At 33.4% G+C, this 25,857-nt stretch overlaps 1 protein-coding gene across 1 annotated transcript; it reads right to left on the minus strand.

Moving 5' to 3' along the window:
* Positions 1–24,065: 24,065 nt before the first annotated feature.
* Positions 24,066–24,828, minus strand: LOC132273269 (zinc finger A20 and AN1 domain-containing stress-associated protein 1-like). The gene has a single exon (XM_059774262.1). It carries the CDS (start codon positions 24,748–24,750, stop codon positions 24,229–24,231), a length of 522 nt encoding a protein of 173 aa, XP_059630245.1. The 5' UTR covers positions 24,751–24,828; the 3' UTR covers positions 24,066–24,228.
* Between the last annotated feature and the right edge of the window lie 1,029 nt (positions 24,829–25,857).

The following is a 25,857-nucleotide window of genomic DNA, read 5'->3' on the forward strand; positions in this document are numbered from 1 at the left end:
AGAAATTCTCATTCCATCTGCTTCCAACTGTCAACATTCCTAGCTTTAAGGTCAGTGTACTAATCAAATGCATCCCTTTAAGGGAATGAATTGTTTGACAAGGAGATCTCCGTTTGTACCAGCATTGTCACAAGTTTCCACAAAATGTGCGACATGTTGCTTGGTATTGCCTTTTCTGTCAAGTTGTTGAAGTTCTGGAGGTTGATACCCAATTAACATTTTTAAGCTATCAATTCTTTTTGTGTAAGGCCTTAAGTACATGCGAGCACTTTGAGGGATGCCACTATATTGTTCTCTTATGAAATTCACTATCATGTGTGGAAGTTGTTGTGATACCCTCAAATTTTCGGATGCGGGTTGGCTAGGCCCACGCCCGAATACCCGAGGATATCAAAAATAAATCAGCAACAATTGAACACAGAGTACAAAAGAATAAATAAGAATAAATAAATTGCTGAAAAAAAATTAAAACGATAATCTAATAATGAAAACCTCAGAATAAATTTTCATTGATCAATAAATCCTTCTGCTACAATTAATCCTCCAAAATAATACAACTCAGGAATCCATACTATGTGGACCCCTAGAAAATCCAAACTGAATAAGTAAGTGAAATAATTATTATATCTGAAAACTGAAACATAAACGAATCTCCTAAGTAGAATCAGAAGAATGAAGTAGACTGATCCCTGCTCAGCACGAACAACCTCTACTCCTGATTAACACCTGAAAAATAATAGTGGGCCCGGCCCACAAATAAGTTCTACTCTACTACAGTCCAAGGAGAGATCCGATACACGTATATACACACACACACATATATATATATATATATACACACTATAGAAACCTCACTAGACTATAAGGTTGTCTCAACCTGAATAATAGGCAACATGCAAAACGCACATATAGTGAGCATGAATACCTAGACTTACCAGGGTACAAAACTACACTATATCTAACTACACATTCCTAGCAATATACGCACCCTAACCATGATCCTGAGACTCAAGCTCATATCATGGTATATAACTATATATATATAATCCATCCTATCCAAACATAAAATAAACCATGGTATGTCATCCAACTATGATGTTGACCTGACACGAATATAAGTAGGACTTAACATTTTAGTTAATCCATTTCCTTATACATGAATAGGTAGGACTTAAAGTTTTTAGTTAATTCATCCCTAAGAGCATCTCCAATGCTAAAAGCTAAATTCGGATGCCAAATCTATATTTTGATAGGTGCTACAGTGTCAAAATGCTACATTTTAGCAATTCTGCTATAATGGTGCATTTCATGCAAAATACTATTTTTTGACACAACCACCATTCTTTTTCAACCACCATTCCCACCATTCATATTTGCATCAGTAATATTAATATTAGGCACATTCCAAGTCATATTGTAAACATTTAAAGAAAACTATAATTAAACCTAATTAAAAAGAAGCAAATATCTAAAATGCAGTAGGTCAAAAAAGGACCAAAAAATAAAATAAAATAAAAAGAGATAAAACAAAATGATATAAAAGAAAATAAAATTAATGTGATAAAAAATTCTTTTTTTTTTTTTTTTTCCTGAATGGGGTATTTTATAAAAAAAAAATCAAAATAGTAGTTCAATTACAACAGGAGAAATTCTCCAATACGTAAAAGAAAATGGACTAACCCATTTCCAACCATCCTAATCTGAAACTAGGATACATTAAAAAAAACTAAGAAGCCTATCAAAAAATTCCAGTAGCAGCAGCTCCCTGAGCAACAACCAATCAAGAAAAACCAACAAGAAGTCATTGGTGTCGAAGATGCAAGCAACCAATCAAGGCATACCAACAACAACTCATTGGTGTTGAAGATGTAAAGTGAGAAAATCTCATCTCTCAAACCACAACACAATGTAAAACAATCTCTAATCCTACAATGCAATCTTGTAAATTGCGGAAAAACTGGTACACCACACCCTCATTGACCATATAGTCTTTGCACTATCCCAAGAAATACTCATATCCACGATCAGATCGGATTGTTTTGATAAGTTTACCTAATCTGTGCTCCACATCAGTCTTGACACTTTCAGAATGTACCAAAAGTTTAAGACTCGTGTCACATCAAATAAATTTATCTAAAACGTGAGTAAACTTGCTTGGATGTTCATAAGACTACACGTGTCTGTGTGTACCGACTCCAATTGTTCTTTATGTCTATTTCATTTGGCTGATTAAGCCCTTAGAGTTCTCTATCTTTCAAAACAATATTCACAAGTTTGGTTTAGGCTCCTCTGCTTCACTAGGTAATAAACCTTATTTGACCAATTTTTGAATCTCATTTTAACTGATTACAACCCAATAATAGACACTAAAAAATACAATGAGTCAGGAATAACAATTTTTCTCTTAACATTCAATCTAAAAGATGCAACATTAGTTTCTACATCCTGCAAATCTTAAGAGTTTGTGATTATAGTACATTAACCATCTTTCAATACACCAAAAACAATCGCATATCTATTCAATTTTATAAAACTAGTTTTACAAAATAACAATCTAGTTTTTTATAAACCACAAGTGAAACAAGAATTAGATAGCGTCTAACTTCTGTGCATAAAGATAGTTCTCTATTACTAATATCCCCATACTCTCTAATTTCAAATGTAATACTCCCACTGACTTAGCTACAACCTTGACATCAGGTCAAAAAACAAATATATATCCATATCATTGAGGCTTCTGGATTCCTGAAATCCTTGTAACAAATTGCAAACATGTTTAGTGGCTCCAGAATCTATCCATCAAGAATTAATAGATACAACCACATAACATGGCTTAATGATTAAATATATATTTTCCTATGCCACGTCATTGCTTAGACAGTTCGTCCTTCAGTATCTTAGTTAGCGGCAAAAGAAACAATTTCCTTCGCCCTTAACGTACACTGCCTTATTCCCTTTAACCTTTTGAGATACTCATGTTTTGGTACTAGCCTAGTCCTATTATCATCCTTCTTCTTTCCTTTGCCCGTCCACTTGGGCCTAGAAGAAGATGGTATAGACTAGGTTAGATTGATGGAACACGCATATTATTAATTATTCCTTCATCTGTTACCAATTCTATAAGAATATCAGCGAGTGTGAACTCAAACTGATTCCTTATTTAGTTTACTCTGAAAGAGCCAAACCAGTTTGGTAACAAGGCAATAATCATGTCAATTTGAGACTTACTATTCAAGTCAGCCCTATTGACCTCCAGTTCAATTTTTTTTTAAAATAATAAACAATCATTTTCAAAATACAATTTCATACTGGAGTTCCTTAGGCTATCTTGATGGTGATCAAGTCTGACATAGTATGTAGACACATGCCCTATCTAATCTCACTAAAACATCTCATTAAGTATCTTAAAGTAAAGGAATTAAGTATAGAAGTATTAAATACATTTTGTACCGTTATGTTGTGAATAAAATATCTAAGTTCCTTTTCCAGTCATTATAAATGAGGTCCACATACATTGAATATGTTAGCAAGCAGATAAAATGGATTAGACATAATTAATCTGAATATAAATGCATTCATACAATATGCAAGGTGAATTATTAATACTATCATGCATATTTAAAATTAAAATGAGTTTATTAACCATATAATATAATAAATCTCAATTGAATAAGAGATCATTATCATTATTGGTGAACAATCCCTTTTAATTAATGCGGGTCCCTCAACTCTATAGCATAATAGATCAACCAATCAATATGTCAATAACTTATCCTGTTGGAGGAGTTCATTATTACTATTGTTGAGATTCATTTGCTATTAGGCGAGCACTTCCATTAAAATAGTATGTGGGTCCTTTAACCACTGCATGAAAAATCGGATAACCAATACGCCAATAACTTATTTGGTTGGCGAAGTTCATTATTGCTATTGGCGGGCAAATCCCATCATCTCCATATCTCTTAAGACAATGTCTTGTCTATCTATATGAAATGATTCCCGATTATGTTTAGCCTTTCCAAAATCACCTAGTGTAGACCACTCCGTTGGGGGGCTAACACTATTGATTTTAGATTGAGTGTATAACGCTAATAATACTCTAACGAAAAATAAAACATTAAATATGTTGTCATTATAATCTAGACTCTTTAAATCATGCGTAGGGCCTTATTTTTAAAGATCTAATTACAATGAACATTTAATAATTTTATTTTCATGAGACAACCATTCTTGTAATATTAAGACTCTTCAAATCATGCGTGGGGCCTTATTTTTAAAGATCTACTTATAATGGTTTTAATAATGAAGGCCATGGGGCAATGTATAAAAATCCCCGCTCCCACTCAATTTTTAATCATTCATAATTAGGGTTTTCATTTTATTCAAATACATGATATGATACATGCAAAACTTCTTGATTTTAATCCAATTAAATTTAGAAAATATTTGGACTTTAAATGATTCACAAATATTTAACTTGAGGAACACTTTAAAAATAATTTACAAAAATAATTTTTCGTTTCCCAATAAGTGCCCTCAAATTAATTAGTAATCAAATCCAATTAATTTTTATAATTTAATTAATATAAATCAAGTCATTTAAAAAAATATCATGGATCCAATGCATGAATTATAATAATTAACAATTATCTAATTCCATGCATCACATAAATAAATAAACAACAGACAAAAACAAATTAAATGACCAACGGATTCAGCTTTTAACATTCAATTATTCTAATAACTACACGAGGGTCTTCTATCAGCTTGTAAACACCTACAGGGAGCTGGTACTCGTTTGGAGAAGCAAAACGCCGCTTGGAACGCGCCCGGGGGGCCCCACACGCGCTCACACGCGCGTGAGGCAAGCAGCAGGACACTGCACGGGCCTCCACGCGCCCCCACGCGTTGGCACGCGCCCGGGGCACGTGGAACGCGCCTACACGAGCTATGTGTGCGCGTGAGACGCGTCTGCACGAGCTTTGTAGATGCTGCAACGCATGATTCCACGCGCCTGTCTTGTACTTGGGCCACATCACTCAGCACGTGCAACTCACGTGCATTCCCATTGGGCGCTCATATAGCGCACCATGGAATGCGCTGCATAGGATCTTTTTTGCTTCTGATCTTTGATCTGAAGGCTGCTGGTGCGCGTGCATATGCACTGCGCCACATCGGATCATCCTTCCACCTTCCGGCAATGTCCCTAGCTGCTGGCATTACACCGGCCGCCAGAAAATCGCCGATAAATTTTAAAAAATCAATAAAAAATCCCAGAAAATTAAATTAAGCCTCAAAAAATTCTAGAAAAAATCTGAAAAATTCGAAAAAATTCCAGAAAATTACTGAAGCATAATTTAACCCTTTCGGACCCTCTTGAAGCTTCATAGCATCCTTTGATGAAGATTACATGGCTTTAAAAATATTTACAATTTGAAATACAATGGAAAAAAAAAAATTTAAATTACATCATTGAACTTTCAAACGGCTAAATCAAAGCCTTAATTACATTCATCCAAAGATAAAATTACATTCAATATATCTATAAGCTTTATCCATGGCCCAAACACACATCATTATCCATTCACAATTATACATACATCATCATATATCAATATATTAATTTATACATCAACATACATCAATAAATAAATATATGCATATCAAAATTGGATCCATGAATGGTGAATTTTAATAAAAACATGATCTCTAGTAATAAATCAAATCATGCTCTGATACCACTGCAGGGAAACGTGCTAATTTTAAAAACTTTTCGAGGGATTTTGATTCATAGATCTTGATTCATCACATAAAGACAAGTTTTAAGCAAAAAAAAAAAAAAATGATGTATCATTCAATTAACAGATTGAATACTTACATTAAAGGTCTGAATAAACCTTTAAAACTTTCCTCTAAAGTGAATGTTCTCACTTATTGTAGATCCCTTAGCAAGATGCCTTCTCCTTGGATCTCCATCTTCTTGGTAATTGTTTTGCCTTTAGGAATCACTCATATGCCTTCATGAATGACCTTGGAAAACTAAGCTTGTGGGAGCCTCCATTAGATGAGAACATAAACCCTAATTTTCTAGAGAGAGAAAATATATTCTTTTTCTTTTCCTAAAAATCATCCCTAAAATATACATAGACCATATATATTTATAGACAACATAAAGATAAAGAAAAAGAAACAACAAATCCTTCTCAATCTCTAATTCACATGTCTCAAATCTAATATGATTCCAATATCAAGTTGGGCTATGAGTGAGAATCCATTGGGCCGATTATTTTATTGGCTACAATGAATTAATAATTAGCTCGGTCTATGGACCCAATTCAATTAATTCATAAATTAATTTCTACTCCACTAAAAGAAATTAATTGAACTCCAATTAAATAATAAATAACCTCTAAGTCAATATTGCACTTTAACCCCTCTATGCATAATTAGTTATCGGATAAATAAAGCTATCAATCCGACTACTTAATTAATATATTTATTTTGGTACCTTTGATTATTTCTGGTTCGATCACAATAAAACTTTTGTTTGACAAAAATAATAATTTAAATAAATAAATATATAATAAATCATTTTGTCTAAAAACACATGAAGGCCTTCGAATTTACTTTGTGATCAACCATAATCAATACAAAATAAATACAAGCAGCGATGATGCAAATATTGAAAATATAACCCTCTAACTATTAATTATATAACTACCCAAAGTGTCGGTCTAAGGATCCCGAAGAATCCGCCGAACAAATCAAAGTAATTATTAATTAATAAAAGAGTCTATAATTTTCTCTTGCTTAAGAGTCAAATGCCATGACGGTGATAGGGAGCAATTGCATACGACGGCTCTCGCAATATATCTCAACCTAACGCGGATCTAGTTCAAATCTTAATTAATTATAAGTCCATCCATAATTACCGACTATAAACCACTTATGATTACTATTTATATTCATGTATTGATCGCCATCACAAACATATATAAATATCTCTCGTAATCAAGAGGACACTATCAATTCTATAATAAATCGAAACATAATACATTAAATTCACCAATTGTACAAAGTATAAATATTTCGGAAACGTCAGGAACATATGTCACTTTAATCCAAACAGGAATTTGCTATGCCAGGGCATATAAATCCCAACAAAGTCAACACATGTCATCCTCTGCCTAATTCTATTAAACCCACATGTGTTACTCAAGCAATTAAATATGTTGAATGGTGGCATGCTATGTCCGATGAGCTTACTACACTTCTTCAAAACGGTATATGGGAGTTCCTTCTTCTCCCTTTTAGAATGTTGTTGGTTGCAAATGGGTATTTCGAATAAAACGCCACCCTAATGGCTCTACCTCCAAGTACAAAGGTCGTCTTATTGCTAAAGGATGTCATCAACGCCTTGGTGTGGACTTTCATAATACTTTCAGTCCGGTTGTTAAACCTGCTAGTATTCGGCTCGTTTTTAGTCTTGCATTATCCAATGGGTGGTCTCTCCACCAATTGGATGTGAACAATGCCTTTTTACAAGGTACACTTTCGTCTATATGCAACAACCTACAGGTTTAGTGGATCGAAATTATCCGGCCTTTGTGTGCAAACTTATAAAAGCTATTTATGGTCTCACACAGGCTCTGCGGGCGTGGTATAATGAATTGAAGGGGTTCTTGCTCTCCTATGGGTTTGTTAACTCCAAGAATGACACATCCCTTTTTATTTATCATAAATCCTCTATCACCCTTTAGTTTTTGGTCTATGTAGATGACTTGATCGTGACCGGCAATAACAATGACTTTCTTATCTGCTTTCTGTATGCTCTAGCCAACAAATTCTCTGTAAAAGATCTTGGCGATCTCAATTATTTTCTTGGCATTGAAGTCCTTCCAACTAAATTCGGTTTGTTTCTCACTCAACACAAGTATATCCGTGATTTGTTGGGACGGACTAATATGTCTGGTGCAAAAGAATGTGCAACGCCCATGTCCTCCACTTAATCTCTTTAGCTCAATGATGGCTTCCCTCCGACAGATGCTATAAAGTTCAGGTAAGTGATTGGTGCACTACAGTACTTGTCTCTCACTAGACCAGATGTTTCTTATGTAGTCAACAAGCTAGCCCAGTTCATACACACTCCTTGTGAGAATCACTGGACTTCTGCCAAAAGAATTTTGTGGTATTTGAAGTCCACCATCCATCATGGTCTCTTTCTCAAATGTCATCAGAATCTTCACGTTTCAGCATTCGTGGATGCAGACAGGGCTGGTAATTGCGATGATCGCACATCCACTTTGGCATACATTTTCTACCTCAGCGGCAATGCCATCACCTGGTGTTCTAAGAAACAAAAGAGTATTGCTCGTTCCTCTACCGAGTCAGAATATAGAGTGCTTGTTTCTTGTGCAGCCGAATTGTTTTGGATTAAAAATTTACTCCATGAGCTGCATATTACTTGTTCATCACTTCTGCAAATCTTTTGAGACAACATTGGTGCGACCTATCTCTCTCATCGACAAGTTTAGAATTATGAATTCTGTGGTTACTTTTCTACACCTCGTTCAAAAATAATAAAAGAAAAACCTGCAAAGATTAAATTAACAATTAAATAGTGATAAGCAGGGTCGAACACACATCCAAGATTTGAACTCAAAATTAAAACCAAAATTGAAAGAAGAACACTTTTAAAACAATTTAATGATTTTTTTTTTTACTAATGAACTAAAAATAAAATAACTAAATAAGACGAAATAAATTCTGATCAAATAATAAGAAAAATCTCAAGGAAAGAATCCACCACCACAGTTTACTATAAATAAATTTGTATATTTATCTTTATGTAAATTTTCCTATTATAAGCAAATCACTTCACCAGTCCAATTACAACTTGGAAAGATGAATGAAAATAATAGCGTGAAATAACAATTGCTTGAGAACATATTTTACTTAATTTGATATATCTTTGGTAAATAGAAATAGTTATTCTCCAAAAAAAACACAGAATAGAAGAGTAGAGTAAGGGTCTCAGAAGAAAATTTCATAAAAGAATTAAACTAAATTTAATTATATTTCAGCCATGGTGGCTTCATCACTCCCTTGAGAAGGGGTGTTTAAGCTAGCATAATAAGAAAACAAAATAAAAAAATAAAAACAATCTTCATAACAAAAATTATAAGAAGTAAATTGAAGACAAAAATTCTCTAAATTTTATTATTTTATCTCACTCACAATGTACCTCAAACCTCCTCTACCTATGTCCCTATTTATAGAGTTTACAATGGAACGATCCTGGGGGGGGGAGAAAATTCTAATTACAGAAGTAAAAATAAAATAAAATAAAATAAAATCTACCTTAAATCTTGTTGCTTTCCAATTTGGCTTGATATCCTTGACTTGACGTACTTCCCAATCTGTCTTGATATTTTTCAATTTGGCTTGATCTTTGCTGATTTAATGGAAAAGGCAATTTCTTAATTTGACTTTGATTGATTGTATAATCCCACATTTCTGCTATTTTTGTCTCTTTTCTTCTTATTCCGAAATCAGCCCCTATAAAACATGAAAAACAGATATAAGCATATTTATTTAATAAAAAATATTAATTAATCATTTATTATTAAGTATAAAAAAATAAGTTTTGTGCGTTATTACTCATATCTCAATTGACTATCACTTCGTTCGTGATCATGTTGCTGTTGGGATTTATATGCCCTGGCATAGCAAATTCCTGTTTGTATTAAAGTAACATATGTTCTTGACGTTTCTGAAATATTTATATTTTATACAATTGGTGAATTCAATGTATTATATTTCGATTCATTATAGAATTGATAGTGTCCATTTGATTACAAGAAATATTTATATATATGTATGTGATGGCAATCAATGCATGATATATAAATAGTAATCATAAATGGTTCATAGTCGGTAATTATGGATGGACTCATAATTAATTAAGATTTGAACTGGATCCGTGTTAGGTTGAGATATATTGCGAGAGCCGTCGTATGCAATTGCTCCCTATCACCATCATGGCATTTGACTCTTAAGCATGAGAAAATTATAGATTCTTTTATTAATTAATAATTACTTTGATTTGTTCGGCGGATTTTTTGGGATCCTTAGACCGACACTTTGGGTAGTTATGTAATTAATAGTTAGAGGGTTATATTTTTAATATTTGCATCATTGTTACTTATATTTATTTTGTATTGATTACGGTTGATCACAAAGTAAATTCGAAGGCCTTCGTGTGTTTTTAGACAAAATGATTTACTATATATTTATTTATTTAAATTATTATTTTTGTCAAACAAATGTTTTATTGTGATCGAGCCAGAAATAATCAATGGTACCAAAATAAATATATTAATTAAGTAGTCGGATTGATGGCTTTATATATCCGATAACTAATTAAGAATAGAGGGGTCAAAGTGCAATATTGACTTAGATGTTATTTATTATTTAATTGGAGTTCAATTAATTTCTTTTAGTGGAGTAGAAATTAATTTATGAATTAATTGAATTGGGTCCATGGACCGGGTCAATTATTAATTCATTATAGCCAATAAAATAATAGGCCCAATGGATTCTCACTCATAGCCCAACTTGATATTGGAATCATATTAGATTTGAGACATATGAATTAGAGATTGAGAAGGATTTGTTGTTTCCTTTTCTTTATTTTTATGTTGCCTATAAATATACATAGTCTATGTATATTTTAGGGTGTGATTTTTGGAAGAAGGAAAAAGGAATAAATTTTCTCTCTTTAGAAAATTAGGGTTAGTGTTCTCATCTAATGGAGGCTCCCACAAGCCTAGTTTTCCAAGGTCATTCATGGAGGCTTATGAGTGATTCCTAAAGGCAAGACCATCACCAAGAAGATGGAGATCCATGGAAAAGGTGTCTAGGAAAAGGGATCTACAATAAGTGAGAACATTCACTTTAGAGGAGAAATCTAAGGTTTACTCAAACCTTGATGTAAGTATTCAATCTTTTAATTGAATGATACATCATATTTTAATTTTGCATAAAACTTGTCTCTATGTGATGAATCAAGATCTATGAATTTAAATCCCTCGAAAAGTTTTTAAAACTTGCACGTTTCCCAACAGTGGTATCAGAGCATGGTTTGATTCATTACTAGAGATCATGTTTTTATCAAAATTCATCATTCATGGATCCAAAATTATATTCATATATATTTTTTATTGATGTATGTTGATGTATGATTTAATATGTTGATATATATTGATAGATAATGATGTATGTATAATTGTGAATGGATGATGATTTGTGTTTGGGCCATGGATGAAGCTTATAGGTTCATTGAATGTAATTTTATCTTTGGATGAATGTAATTAAGGTTTTGATTTAGCCGTTTGAAAGTTCAATGATGTAATTTATTTTTTCCATTGTATTTCAAGTTGTAAATATTTTTAAAGCCATGTAATATTCATCAAAGGATGCTATGAAGCTTCAAGAAGGTCCAAAAGGGTTAAATTATGCTTTAGTAATTTTCTGGAATTTTTCTGAATTTTTTGGAATTTTTCTGCAATTTTTTGAAGCTTAATTTAATTTTCTGGTAATTTTTCTGATTTTTCTGAAATTTTTCGGCGTTTTTCCGATGACCGGAGCTTCGCCGGCGGCGAGAAGAGGCGTCGGAGGAGGCTAGAATCACATGTGGCGCAGGGATGGTGAGCTTGGAGCGTGAGGAGCACGCGTTAGGAGAAAGGACTTAAAGAACATGCTGGCGCGTGAGATGCACGCGCCAGCCAAAGCCACATTCCTCCATGCGCGTGCAGGCTCGTGCAGGCGCGTCCCACGCTCCCCTGGCACGTGGGGGCGCGTCCCACGCGTCCCAGGCGCGTGGGAGCGCATGGGGGCTCGTGTGTTGTCCTTCTGTATGCTCCAGGCGCGTGTGAGCGCGTGTGGGGTCCTCAGGGTTCGTTTCAAGCAGTATTTTACTTCTCTTAACGCGTACAAGCTTCCTATGGATATTTATAGACTGTTGAAGGACGCCCGCACAGCAAGAATAGTTTTTAAATGTTAAAAGCTAAGTCCATTAGCCATTTAATTTGCTTTATCTGTGGTTTAATTATATATATGATGCATGGAATAATTTAATACTGATTATTTATTATTCATGCATTGGATCCATGATATTTTATTAAATGACTTGATTTATATTAATTAAATTATGAAAATTAATTGGATTTGATTACTAATTAATTTGAGGGCACTTATTGGGAAACGAAAAATTATTTTTGAAAAGTATTTTTAAAAAAGTGTGCCTCAAATTAAATATTAGTGAACCATTTAAATTCTAAATATTTTCTAAATTTAATTGGATTAAGATCAAGGCGTTTTGCATGCATCATATCATGTATTTGTATAAATTGAAAACCCTAATTATGAATGATTAAAAATTGAGTGGGAGCGGGGATTTTTATATATTGCCACATGGCCTTCGTTATTAACACCATTGTAATTAGATAATAAAAAATAAGGCCCCACGCATGATTTGAAGAGTCTTAATACTACAAAAATAGTTGTCTCATGAAAATAATAATATTAAATTTTCATTGTAATTAGATCTTTAAAAATAAGGCCCTACGCATGATTTAAAGAGTCTAGATTATAATGACAAGATCTTTAATGTTTTATTTTTCATTAGAGCATTAATAATGTTATACATTCAATCTAAAATCAATAGTGTTAGCTCCCCAACGGAGTGGTCTACACTAGGTGATTTTAAAAAGGCTAAACATAATCGGGAATCATTTCATATAGATAGACAAGGCATTGTTTTAAGAGATATGGAGATGATGGGATTTGCCCGCCAATAGCAATAATGAACTTTGCCAACCGAATAAGTTATTGGTGTATTGGTTATCCGATTTTTCATGCAGTGGTTAAGGGACCCACATACTATTTTAATGGAAGTGCTCACCTAATAGTAGATGAATCTTAACAATAGTAATAATGAACTCCTCCAACAGGATAAGTTATTGACATATTGATTGGTTGATTTGTTATGCTACAGAGTTGAGGGACCCGCATTAATTAAAAGGGATTGTTCACCAATAATGATAATGATATCTTGTTCAATTGAGATTTATTATATTATGTGGTTAACAAACTCATTTTAATTTTAAATATGCATCACAGTATTAATAATTCACCTTGCATATTGTATGAATGTATTTATATTCAGATTAATTATGTCTAATCTAATTTATCTGCTTACTTACATATTCAATGTAACTGGACCTCATTAATATTGACTGAGAAATGAACTTAGATATTTTATTCACAACGTAAGGGTACAAATGTATTTACTACTCCTAAACCTAATCCTTTTACTTTAAGATACCCAAGAGAACATTAATGCTTTGAATAAGTAAAATAAGGTAAATGAGATGACTTGGTGCAATATTCTAGAGTTTACATCGAATACGCTCCAAAGCTGACATTTACATTATTTTATTTTCTTCAAGCATCATGTTAAATGTCAATAAGATGTTTTGGTGAGATTAGATAGAGAGTATGCAAAAGTACTATGTCAGACTTGAATAGCATCAAGATAGCCTAAAGAACTCCAATATGAAATTGTATTTTGAAAATGATTGTTTATTATTTAAAAAATTAACTAGAGATCAATAGGGCTGACTTGGGTGGTAAGTTTCAAGTTGACATGATTTTTGCCTTGTTACCAAACTCGTTCGACTCTTTTAGAGTGAACTAAATAAGGAATCAGTTTGAGTTCATACTCGCTAATATTCTTATAGAATTGGTAACAAATGAAAGGATAATCAAATAGTATAAATATTCCTATCAATCTAACCTAGTCTATACCATCTTCTTCTAGGCCCAAGTGGAAGGGCAAAGTAAAGAAGAAGGATGATAATAGGACTAGGCTAACACAAAACATGGGTATCCAAAAGGTTAAAGGGAATAAGGCAGTGTATGTTGAGGGCAAAGAAAACTGTTTCTTTTGTCGCTAACTAAGACACTAAAGGACAAACTGTCTAAGCAATGACGTGGCATAGGAAAATATATATTTAATCATTGATCCATGTTATGTGGCTGTATCTATTAATTCCTAATGAATAGATTCTGGAGCCACTAAACATGTTTGCAATTCATTGCAAGGATTTCAGGAATCCAGAAACCTCGATGATATGGAATATATTTGTACTTGACCTGATGTCAAGGTTGTAGCTAAGTCAGTGGGAGTATTACATCTGATATTAGAGAGTATGAGGATATTAGTATTAGAGAATTATCTTTATGCACAGAGGTTAGACGCTATCTAATTTTTGTTTCACTTGTGGTTTATGAAAAACTAGATCGTTATTTTATAAAACTGGTTTTATAAAATTGAATAGATATGCGATTGCTTCTGGTGCATTGAAAGATGGTTAATATACTATAATCACAAACTCTTAAGATTTGCAGGATGTAGAAACTAATGTTGCATCTCTAGATTGAATGTTAAGAGAAAATTTGTTATTCCTGACTCATTGTATTTTTTGGTGTCTATTTTTGGGTTGTAATCAATCAAAATGAGATTCAAAGATTGGTCAAAGAAGGTTTATTACCTAGTGAGGCAGAGGAGCCTAAACCAAACTTATGAATCCTGTTTTGAAGGATAAATAACTCTAAGGGCTTAATCAGCCAAATGAAATAGACATAAAGAACAATTGGAGTCGGTACACATGGACACGTGTGGTCTTATGAACATCCAATCAAGATTACTCACGTTTTGGATAAATTTACCTGTTGAGACATAAGTCTTATACTTTTGGTATATTCCGAGAGGGTCAAGACTGATGTGGAGCACAGATTAGGTAAACTTATCAAGGCAATTTGATCTGATCGAGTATATGAGTATTTCTTGGGATAGTGCAAAGACTATATGGTCAATGAGGGTGTTATGTACCAGTTTTCCGCAATTGACGCTAAATTAATTTAGGTGTCAAATAGGAATAACAGAATTCCACTTAATATGGTTAGATCTATGATCAGTTATGCCACATTATCTCTTTCATTTAAGAGTTTAGCGTTAATGACATCGATGCGCATTATGAACTGCATTCCATCTTAGTCTGTCTCAAGGATACCGTTGAGCTGTGTTTTTGACTAAATCTTAGTTTGAATCACATGCACATATGGGGTAGTCTTGCACATGTGCGCTTGATATGGACAAGTAAGTTAGAAACAGATCATATGCATGATAGATTTGATAGCTACTCTAAAATGTCACTAGGACGGATTATTTTATGATCTCAATGATAAAAGTTGATTGTTTACACTCACTGTTTATCTATAGGAGAATCATATTATGAATCACATACCTAGTAGCATAGTGTTAGAGAATATGGTATGAGTACCAGATGTACCATATATGAACACATTTATTATAATAGAGATTGAGAATAATATATGAATTCCCTATTGATGCGTTAGCATCATCTAGTACACAGATTCCTGCATCGGTACATTGATGTAGTGGGAGGATTATCATCCAATTCGACAGAATCATGTTTTTAGGTGAGACCGTTATGGACATCCCTGTTAAACATGAGTTGGACCTAGTAAGCTACACGGAAGCGTGAACCGATATGGATACAGATCGTTTTGGCGAGTTACTATGAAATCAGAGTTGGAATTTATGTATTCTAATAAATTATGGGATCTTGTAGAACTTTCTAGTAGGGTGATACCTATGGAAAACAAGTTAATCTACAAGAAGACACTAGAAGATTTCTTAGTGAATAAATCATGAGTGTACAAGGGAATGTCATTATTTTTCTGATTCTATATATATTGATGACATCCTACTCATTTAGGATGATATGGAAGTTTTGTCATCAATAAAAAGGTAGTTGTTCAATTACTTTTAAATGAAGGATCTTCAAGATATAAGCTATATTCCTAGGATCAAGCTTTTGCAAGATCAGGTTAAAAGGAAAATAGGCTTATCTTAATAACCCTACATTAATAAAGTTTTGACCAGGTTTGGTATGCATAACTCAAAGAATGAGTTCTTGCTTTATTGATATGGATTGCTCTCTCTAGTAAGTAGTTTTCCAAGACTAGCAGAGGAGATTGAGTAAATGAGACTGGAACTATATGCTTTGGTATTTGGAAGTCTCATATATGCCATGGTCTATACCAAATAGGACATCCGCTACATAGTAAGATAGTCAAAAGATATCAATCCAATCTTGGACTTGATAACTGGTCTGTTGTGAAAAATATCATTAAGTATCTAAGGAGGACCAAGGATATCATACTCATTTATGGATGTGATGATATGGTCCTAGTCAGGTATGCTAGTTCAGATTTTCAATCAGAAGTAGATACTATGAGGTTCATGACTTAGTGTATGTTCACTTAATGGAAGGGGATTTTTAAGCAGATTTCAACTGCTGACTCAAACCTGCAGGTGGAATATATTGCAGCCTTAAAGGCGGCAAAGGAAGCCTATTGGTTTGATCTCACTGATTTGGAGGTTGTAGAGTATATTAGCCTGCCTATTGAGCTATGTTGCGACAATAGTGTAGAAGTAGTCCAAACCAATGACACAAGGTTCTATAGAGGAACAAGATACACTGAGAGGAAGTATCATGTTCTACATGATATTGTCCGGCAAGAAAATGTACTTGTAGCTAGAACATTGCATTGGAACACAACTTTGTTGATCCGTTATCAAAGGTGTCATTGATCAATAATTTTGATCATCATCTGGATAACATTGGAGTTAGGTGCAATTTGAATTGGCTATGAGGGCAAGTGGGAGCTGTTGGGATTTATATGCCCTGGCATAGTAAATTCCTGTTTGGATTAAAGTAACATATGTTCCTGACGTTTCTAAAATATTTATGTTTTATACAATTGGTGAATTCAATGTATTATATTTCGATTCATTATAGAATTGATAGTGTCCATTTGATTACAAGAAATATTTATATATATGTATGTGATGGCAATCAATGCATGATATATAAATAGTAATCATAAATGGTTCATAGTCGGTAATTATGGATGGACTCATAATTAATTAAGATTTGAACTGGATCCGCGTTAGGTTGAGATATATTGCGAGAGCCGTCGTATGCAATTGCTCCCTATCACCGTCATAACATTTGACTCTTAAGCATGAGAAAATTATAGACTTTTTTATTAATTAATTGAATTGGGTCCATGGACCGGGCTAATTATTAATTCATTGTAGCCAATAAAATAATAGGCCCAATGGATTCTCACTCATAGCCCAACTTGATATTGGAATCATATTAGATTTGAGACATATGAATTAGAGATTGAGAAGGATTTGTTATTTCATTTTCTTTATTTTTATGTTGCCTATAAATATACATGGTCTATGTATATTTTGGGGTGTGATTTTTGGAAGAAGGAAAAAGGAATAAATTTTCTCTCTCTAGAAAATTAGGGTTAGTGTTCTCATCTAATGGAGGCTCCCACAAGCCTAGTTTTCCAAGGTCATTCATGGAGGCTTATGAGTGATTCCTAAAGGCAAGACCATCACCAAGAAGATGGAGATCAATGGAAAAGGTGTCTAGCAAAAGGGATCTACAATAAGTGAGAACATTCACTTTAGAGGAGAGATCTAAGGTTTACTCAAACCTTGATGTAAGTATTCAATCTTTTAATTGAATGATACATCATGTTTTATTTTTGCATAAAACTTGTCTCTATGTGATAAATCAAGATCTACGAATTTAAATCCCTCGAAAAGTTTTTAAAATTTGCACGTTTCCCAACAGTTGCTCGTTTGGTGTTTCTCACATATCATCTAAGGGTCATCTTGTCGATGCTCTCACAAAGCCTTTGTCCTCCATTCTCTTCCGCCAGTTTAGGTCCAAGATCGGTATTGTGATACCCCTCGGATCCGAGATACGGGTTGATCAGGCCCAGGCCCGAGCCCGAGGGAATATCAAAGAATTAAAGTATTTATAATGAACACGGAATACAAAATGAATTAAGAAATGAAATTAAAGCTGAAAGGAACTAAAAACAGAATCCGCAAAATATTATAATTATTAAAATCCATCAAACCCAAACTCCAAAACTCCATCAGTTTACAACTCGGGAATCCATCCATTGGACCCCTTATTTAAATTCTTTAAGCGATACTGAAATAATAAAAACAAAATCCAAAGCTAACATAGAGAAAATTCCTACATAATGGGAGGAGTGAATAGCTGTATCTGCTCTGCACGTCCAAACTCTAACCCTGGAACTGACGAGCACCTGAAAAATAAAGAAGTGGGTCAGGCCCACATGCAAGTCCTGATCTACTACAATCCAAACAGTAATCCGATACGCAGATACATCCTAAGAAGACTCAACAATATCTAGAGTAGTCCATATATGTATATAGTACACACTATAGGACGCTCGCTAGTCCAGTAGGTCTGTCTCAGCCTGAATAGAAGGCAACATGCGAATACGCACCCGAAGGTGGGCATGAGTACCTAGACCTACCAGGGAACAACACCTATGTCCAGTTATCCATCTTAGGCAATATACGCGCCCTAACCATGGTCATGAGACTCAATCTCATACCACGGCACCATATAATATATATATAAAGTCCGTACTCCTCCTAATACAAAATACCATCCATCTATGTAGTGGTCTGATATATGTATAACAAATTCATCCTGAAACCATAGTAGGTCATTCAATTCTCAATTGATATGAGACAAGTAGGTGATGGACTTAACCTATATGATTAATCCATACCTTAATCCAAGTTAGGTAGAACTCAGTGTTTGAACAAGTCCATACCTAGTATGTCACCGTCCCATACCGGTACATACAATCCTCCAGTTAACGAAGTTGATAAAAACAGGAATAAGTATTTATCAACCATACTCCAGAATTAGCATAAATATAGTTTAACATGTATATAACCAACTTATGCATTCAATATAAGCTTTAGAATCCCAATTACAGTCCGTTAAATTGATAAAGTAGAGTTACACAGTCTACCTCTCCAAACAGTACCATAACTGATGCAATGTAAAACAGATTTTAACACCAGTTGATCCCAACTAAACATACATATAACAATACCACAGTATGCTTATAACACAGCTGCAAAACATGATTTATAAATCCAAGTCATGCAGAGAAATAAAGTTCCAAAAATAGTAAACAACAGAAATTAATTTTCAAATCATCCACCCACGGGTTCACTGTTTAATCTTAGATTAATCCCGTCCTCAATTCCTACTTGTAATCATGCTTCTAAACATTTTTACAAGTCTTAAACATTAAATTACAACATCCAGTAGCCTTTAAATAATTTTAGAAAAACCAATTTCAGCCAAAAGTTCCTAAAACTTTAATTCTGTGCATTTTAAGATTGAGCAGGCTCTAAAATTTGGAGCCTGCTCTATTTTTCTTTTGGAGCCGGCTCTAAACCACTTAGAGCTGGCTCTAAGACACTTGGAGCCGCCTCCAAATAAGTTTGGAGCCGGCTCTAAGGTATTTGAGAGCCTGCTCTCTTTTCCCCTAGCAGCCGTTGTCCGTTCCAGCTTTATCTTCTCCAATTCCGGTGATTACCAGAGCCTCTGTAGTATGTTTTAATTCTTATTCTAGGTTCAATCTCAGTCCTAGGTACATGTTAAACCACTGATATTCAATGATAACATGCATGGAACGTAAGTTTTGAAACAACGATCACAGAACCTTAGTCTGAAACTTTAAGCAACCCACAACAGATTAATTTGGTGAAAATTCAATACTGTGTTAATTACGTATTCAAGGGTTCGTTTAATGTCTCAGACCAATCCTCAAACATAAATATATATTCACAATAAGAATTTAACACCAGGTTTAAAAACAATCCGCAACAAGATTTTAGTTAGTACTTTAAATCAACACTAAACAGTTTAATTCAATGGAACTAAAAACTGATTTAAACCTGCATATTAGATGAATCATACATTCGTTTCATCTATTTTAATCTTTGATTAATCCCTGGAGTCTTCCTAAACATGCACAGAACACAGATTAAAGAGATAGAGAAGAACAAGACTTGCCTGCAGTTTCAGATTTGAAACTATAATTCACCGTCTCTATAAATTCCGGCAACGTCAACTTGTTGTTATTAACCTCTGCCACTCCTAGTTAGGACCAGAATTCCTCCTTGAATCCCTCTCTTAATCTCCTAAAGTTTCTCTCAGTAAACCACATAAGCTCCCTCTCTGTTTCTCTGCCCTCACAACTCTCTGTACGACTCTGTTATTGAAGGTGGTGAGTAGGGTTTATCAAAAACCCTAGGCAGATATATACCCATATATTTATAGAGTTATACCAAACCCTAAATTAATTCAAGTCCTAACTAAATCCTAACCGGCCCATAAAATATAATTAAAACCTGTGTCGGCCAAATAGTCAGCTAAATAAACTAAACCGTAAATTATAAAACAGTTAATTTTACATAAGCACGTAATTAAGAAAACTTAAGAAACACAATTAAATAACCAATTAACCTAAAACAGTTTTATTTAAACAATTAATTCACGAAATGCAAATAATCAAGTAAATAATTTATTAACCAAATATTTAAAACAATTTAATTCAAGTAATGCAATTAATCCAGCAAACAATTTATTTAAACAAACAAAATACAATTTAAACAATAAATTTAGTAAAAACACACATACATAATTAAAATAAATGCCAGGACTATCCTTTTTAAAATTACGGGTATTACAGGTATCTCCAACAGGAGCACTGTCTTGTGGGGGCATATCAGATAATCTCCTCCACCAAAATCTGATTCTCCACCATTCACAGTCTCTCCACCATATCATGCCAAATCAGAACCAACTCCAACAGATTGTCCTCCTTTGGAGTAACAGATCATGCAGTTAAAATTCAGTTTTATAGTTGAGAGATATTAGGAACTCTTCCTATAACGTAGTCAACAGCTAAATGTATATATATACCCCACCTCATGTAAACTAATTATCAATTAATTAAAAAGAAAACATTCAGTCCATTAAACTCTTTATAGTATACTTTATTTATATAGTGTTATTTTATTGGCCAGATTACAGTAGCTTCTTCATGTAGTTCCCACTCCTATTTTTATTTATTTATGTATTTTTTTCTTCTAGAACAAGACAAATGGTATTCTGATTAATCTTTGGAAAGCTATAATTACATTGAGTTTGGAGTTTTAATTTACAAAGTGGTCTTAAATGCGTTTTACTGACAACAATTTTATAACAGTTCTATTATTGATAGCACTTTTATAACAGATTTACTAGCACTTTTATAACAGCAAAAACACTTTTAATATTTTAACAGCAATCCCAAACGAGCTATTAATAGCACGTAATTTGTAGAGTCTGAAAGTTTTTTAAATAAATCCTCATCGCCTTCTTTGTTTTTTCCTAAGTTAATGGAGCGGACTATTCTGTTGTCTGATCTAGAGCATATTCTATTATACACTATGTTGCCTGTAATATTTAATATTTTAAAATTATTTTTAATTATTTGATTTTATGTTAGTTTTGGTCTGCCTCACTTTCTAATATTACTACAAACTACTCTTTCTTTTTTAACGAGAGCTGAGCCAGGTGACGTTATTAAATTATTAATTCTAAATTCTCTTTCGTACCTTACTCTATCTTTTCTATTCAACCCTACCATTAACATCTATATTCCCATTTCAATTATGGAAATGTATTACAGTATAATATATTTATCAAAAACACACACACACACATAATCTTAATCATAAAATGAGTCCATATTATCCCACTCATGATTTGTTTGAAGAAAACTGATTTTCTCTTGTAATCTTCAATGTCACTTGGGAGCATTTATGGTCAAATTTTATACTAATGCTTTGTTTGGTTGGAGGGAGAGAAAAATGGATGGAAGAGATAAAGAGAGGAATGGATGAGGAATCCTTAGGAAAGGGAATGTGTTTCCCTGATTTTTTGTTTGGTTGAATGGAATGGATGATAGAAATGATGGATGAGATGATCCTCTTTTTTTATTTGGTTGGAAAGAAAGGAAAATTTTTATATATATTTTACCAATATAATCTCACTATATAAAATAATAAAAGGTAGATTCATTTAAGTTTTTTTGAAAATGTTAAAATTGAAAATTGCATATTTGTAGGTAGTTATTCTTTTTCTCTCTTCTCCCTTCCCCTCAAAATTGGACAGATAGAAAAATATGAAGAAATGAGACATGCTTCCTCCCTCTCAACCCTTCCCTCCAACCAAACATAGCATAAAATTAAAAAAGCTTATGCAAGAAACTTTCACCATAAATGCTCTCAAGTGACATTGAAGATTACTAGAGAAAATATGCTTTCTTCAAACAAATCATGAGTGGGATGATATGGACTAATTTTGGGAGACGATATTCGCACTCCACTTTTCTACAATTGCGTGCCAATTTAAAATGAAAATGATTACTCTAACCCTAACTTCACAAGTGAATAGTTATTTATTTTTAAATTACACAACCACCCTAGGTTCTAGATATGATCGGACTCTCTCCCATCTTTAATATTTTTAGTCTCTTTGACAGACCCCAACCCAAAATATAAATAAATTATCTGATTTCACAATAACAAAAAGAACCCCCCCCCCCCCCCCCCCCCCCCCCCCCCCCCCCAAAAAAAAAAAGAAGAAAAAAAAAAGAAAAAAAGAGAGAGTTATCTTTGTTGAAAAATTATCTTTTGAGACTAAAAATATTAGTTATTTGTGTTTGAATAAATTATTTCTTTTGACCAAGTCCCCCCACACCTATCTCTCCTAAATAAATCATTTATTTTGATTGGATTAAAAAAAAAAAAGTACTAAAGAAGATAAATAAGGTAAAAAATATATATATAATTTATTGTATAAAGAATAGTTATGGTATTTTTAAATACAAGATAGTGCATTAATGAGTTTATGGACTTTTTGTCATTTTATTTAAAAGAAAAGACAAGTGGAGTGTAAGTATAGAAAAGTGGAGTGTGAATGTCGCCTTCCTTATTAAATTAGTAATTTATAATGTCATTGTCCAAATCACAAAATTATTTTTAATGAGTGTCGCCCTCTTTTTAATGAGTGTTGCCCTTACGTTCTGATCGTCTTCTATTTTGCCGTTTTTACGCTCCCGCACTCAAATTCGCTCTTATTCCCGCTATTGCTTTATGTAACTCAGGTCTTTCTCATATGAGTAAGTATAGTGTTAAGTTAAAAGGGAGAAGAAGAAAAATATGTGTAGTGTTTAAGTTTAATAAAGGCAAGGAGGAGGAAGAAACAAGGAAGAGTATAATTGACAAATATAAGAATCAAAATGTTGATTAATAATATTTTAATTAAATACAATCACAAATGTATCCCAAAAAAAAAAAAAATTTTTTAAAAAATGAAACAAAAATTAGAAAAGGAAAAATATATGGTGTACTTGAAGAATGGGGAGATATGTAACTTCTTTTTTTTTTTTTTTTTTTTTTTCAAAAAAAAGAGAGATTAAGCGTTTCCTTCTTTTTGTTCGGTTAAATGGAAGAGAATGAAAAAAACCCTCTTTTTGTTCGGTTGAAAACCAGTATGATAAAAGAAAAATAAATTTTTAAGTTTTTATCATTAAACTCAATCCTTACTTTATTTATGAAATTTATTAAATATTATTTATGAAGGATGACGAAGTAGTTTAAAACTTTTGTAATAGAACCGAACATATATATAGCAAAAATATATACGTACATATAATAGGTTGGAGCAAAGACATGGTGATATGTCTCTATGCCTCTCATGGTGATGAGTTCTCTTGTTACATTTTATATTTATTAAACATTATAAAACCAAAATTCATTCACAGAGTTGATCCATTTTTTTGAACATGCAATTTAGATGAGTTCTCTTGTTACATTTTAGATTTATTAAACATTATAAGACCGAAATTCATTCATAGAGTCGATTCATGTTTTTTGAACATGCAATTTTACTTGAAACAATGAAACCTTACCAAGAAGGGTAAGACAACAGAAGTTACAAACAATTAATGGCTGTTCCACTTTATTATGGAATCGACCCTCAATGCTTTCTCAACCAACCCAACCAAAATTAATATCCAAGATACAAGAAAGAAAGAAAAAAAGAAAGAAAAAAGCTAAAAACAATTTAAATCTAAACCGATTGTTTGATTAAGAAATCAGATCCTTTGCACCTTATCAGCCTTCACCACCGGATTAGCCTGTGCAATGGCGTCTCGTCCCGCACCCTTATAATCGAAGGGGCATTCGTGCTTTTCTGGGTACCTGTGGTTCCCACAGAACGTGCTCCCGCACTTGCACGCGAACCCCAACACCCCTACCTTCTTCCTGCAACTCCAGCACCTGTTCGACGGCACCTTCGGGGCCTCCGTCTGATGATCAACGCCAACAGTCGGCACAACCAACGGTGCTGATGATGATGATTTGGTCGACGAAGATGGCCCCACACGGACCTCTCCTGAAAACACCGTCTGATTCTGATTATTCACCAGTTTGTCCATGGCGGCTATAGCCGAAGCCGCCTGCTCTTCCTTGACGCGAAGGTCTCTGAAACACTTGGAGCAGAGGTTCATAGTCGCTGGGTTGCCGAAGAAGCCACAGCCGTTGGCGCATGGAGCCGGCTCAGATGGTTGAAAACTAGTGCCGTCGTCCATCTTGTTCCAGCTATCTTCAGAACCCATATATTATCCTTCTTTTCCTTCAAATTCAGAAAACTAGGGTTAGGGTTTTACCAAGTCAGAGAGAAGATTACTCTCAAGTCTTACGCGTTCTTGAATTGAATCCAAAAACTGTGACGCCTTGCGTTTATTTATAATGATTGATGGGTTAGTTGGGTCAAAGTGCTTCTTGGAGTTCTAGTTTCCTAATATACCCCTCCTCCAAGTATTTCTAGGTTGTTTTTCTAGTTCTTTCCAGAAAGGCGACGCGTTAAACCAAAATCCAACTTGCCAAACAAGACACACTTTCCGAACTCCCATCCAATTCTGGAACGAGTTTGTCATGTTAATATACGATACGATAATCCAATTATCAGGATAAAATTTATCAAAGTGGATTTAAGTGTTGAAAAGTTGTAGACATGAAAGCATAAGAATTCGGCCGGAGGGGAAAGGTCCGGTTGAGTTTTTAATAATCATAATATATATATTTTTTTAAAACAATGAACTTCGATTCATAACATTGCTCAAGTTTTTAATAGTATGGATACTTTCAAAGTTAGATTAAAGAACAAATCCTTCCGATTTTTTGGATGACATAATCCATAATTTTGTAAATTAAATATCATGCAAATCGTTTCGATTCTAACTGAAATTTACTCTTACTCTATTTATTTATTTTTAGTTTAAAAGTCAGATGTATATGACTTTTTTATGTAAGCCGGAGATTATATCATCACGTCATTCTTCACTAATTTCACTAACGTAAATTAAGAAAAATATATCTGACTGTTGAACTCACCATCATTACTCATATTTTTATTAAATCTCCTCTAGTATTTTGTCACTCTATTTAGTCGGTCTATTAGGTTTGATCTGGGAGTACGAATATCATCAATACGGTGGTTGATCAATGTTTCTAGTTTCAGGTTATGCTGCCGCTGTTCTATTGATCTGGTTGTTGATCAATGTTTACAATATATATTAGTTCTATGTAAATAAAATCTGCATGTGTGAGAGATTTCTAGCCAACAACTACTAACTTTTTAATCCTCTTATTCGGACTCTTTCATCCTTTTTATTCTTCTCACTTTCATTTCTCCTAATTATATGACCTCTCCTTTTAGACTT

This window comes from Cornus florida, unplaced genomic scaffold (genome assembly GCF_030987335.1).
Source record: "Cornus florida cultivar Cherokee Brave unplaced genomic scaffold, ASM3098733v1 CherokeeBrave_3.0.0_Hap2_Chr09, whole genome shotgun sequence".
NCBI lineage: Eukaryota > Viridiplantae > Streptophyta > Magnoliopsida > Cornales > Cornaceae > Cornus > Cornus florida.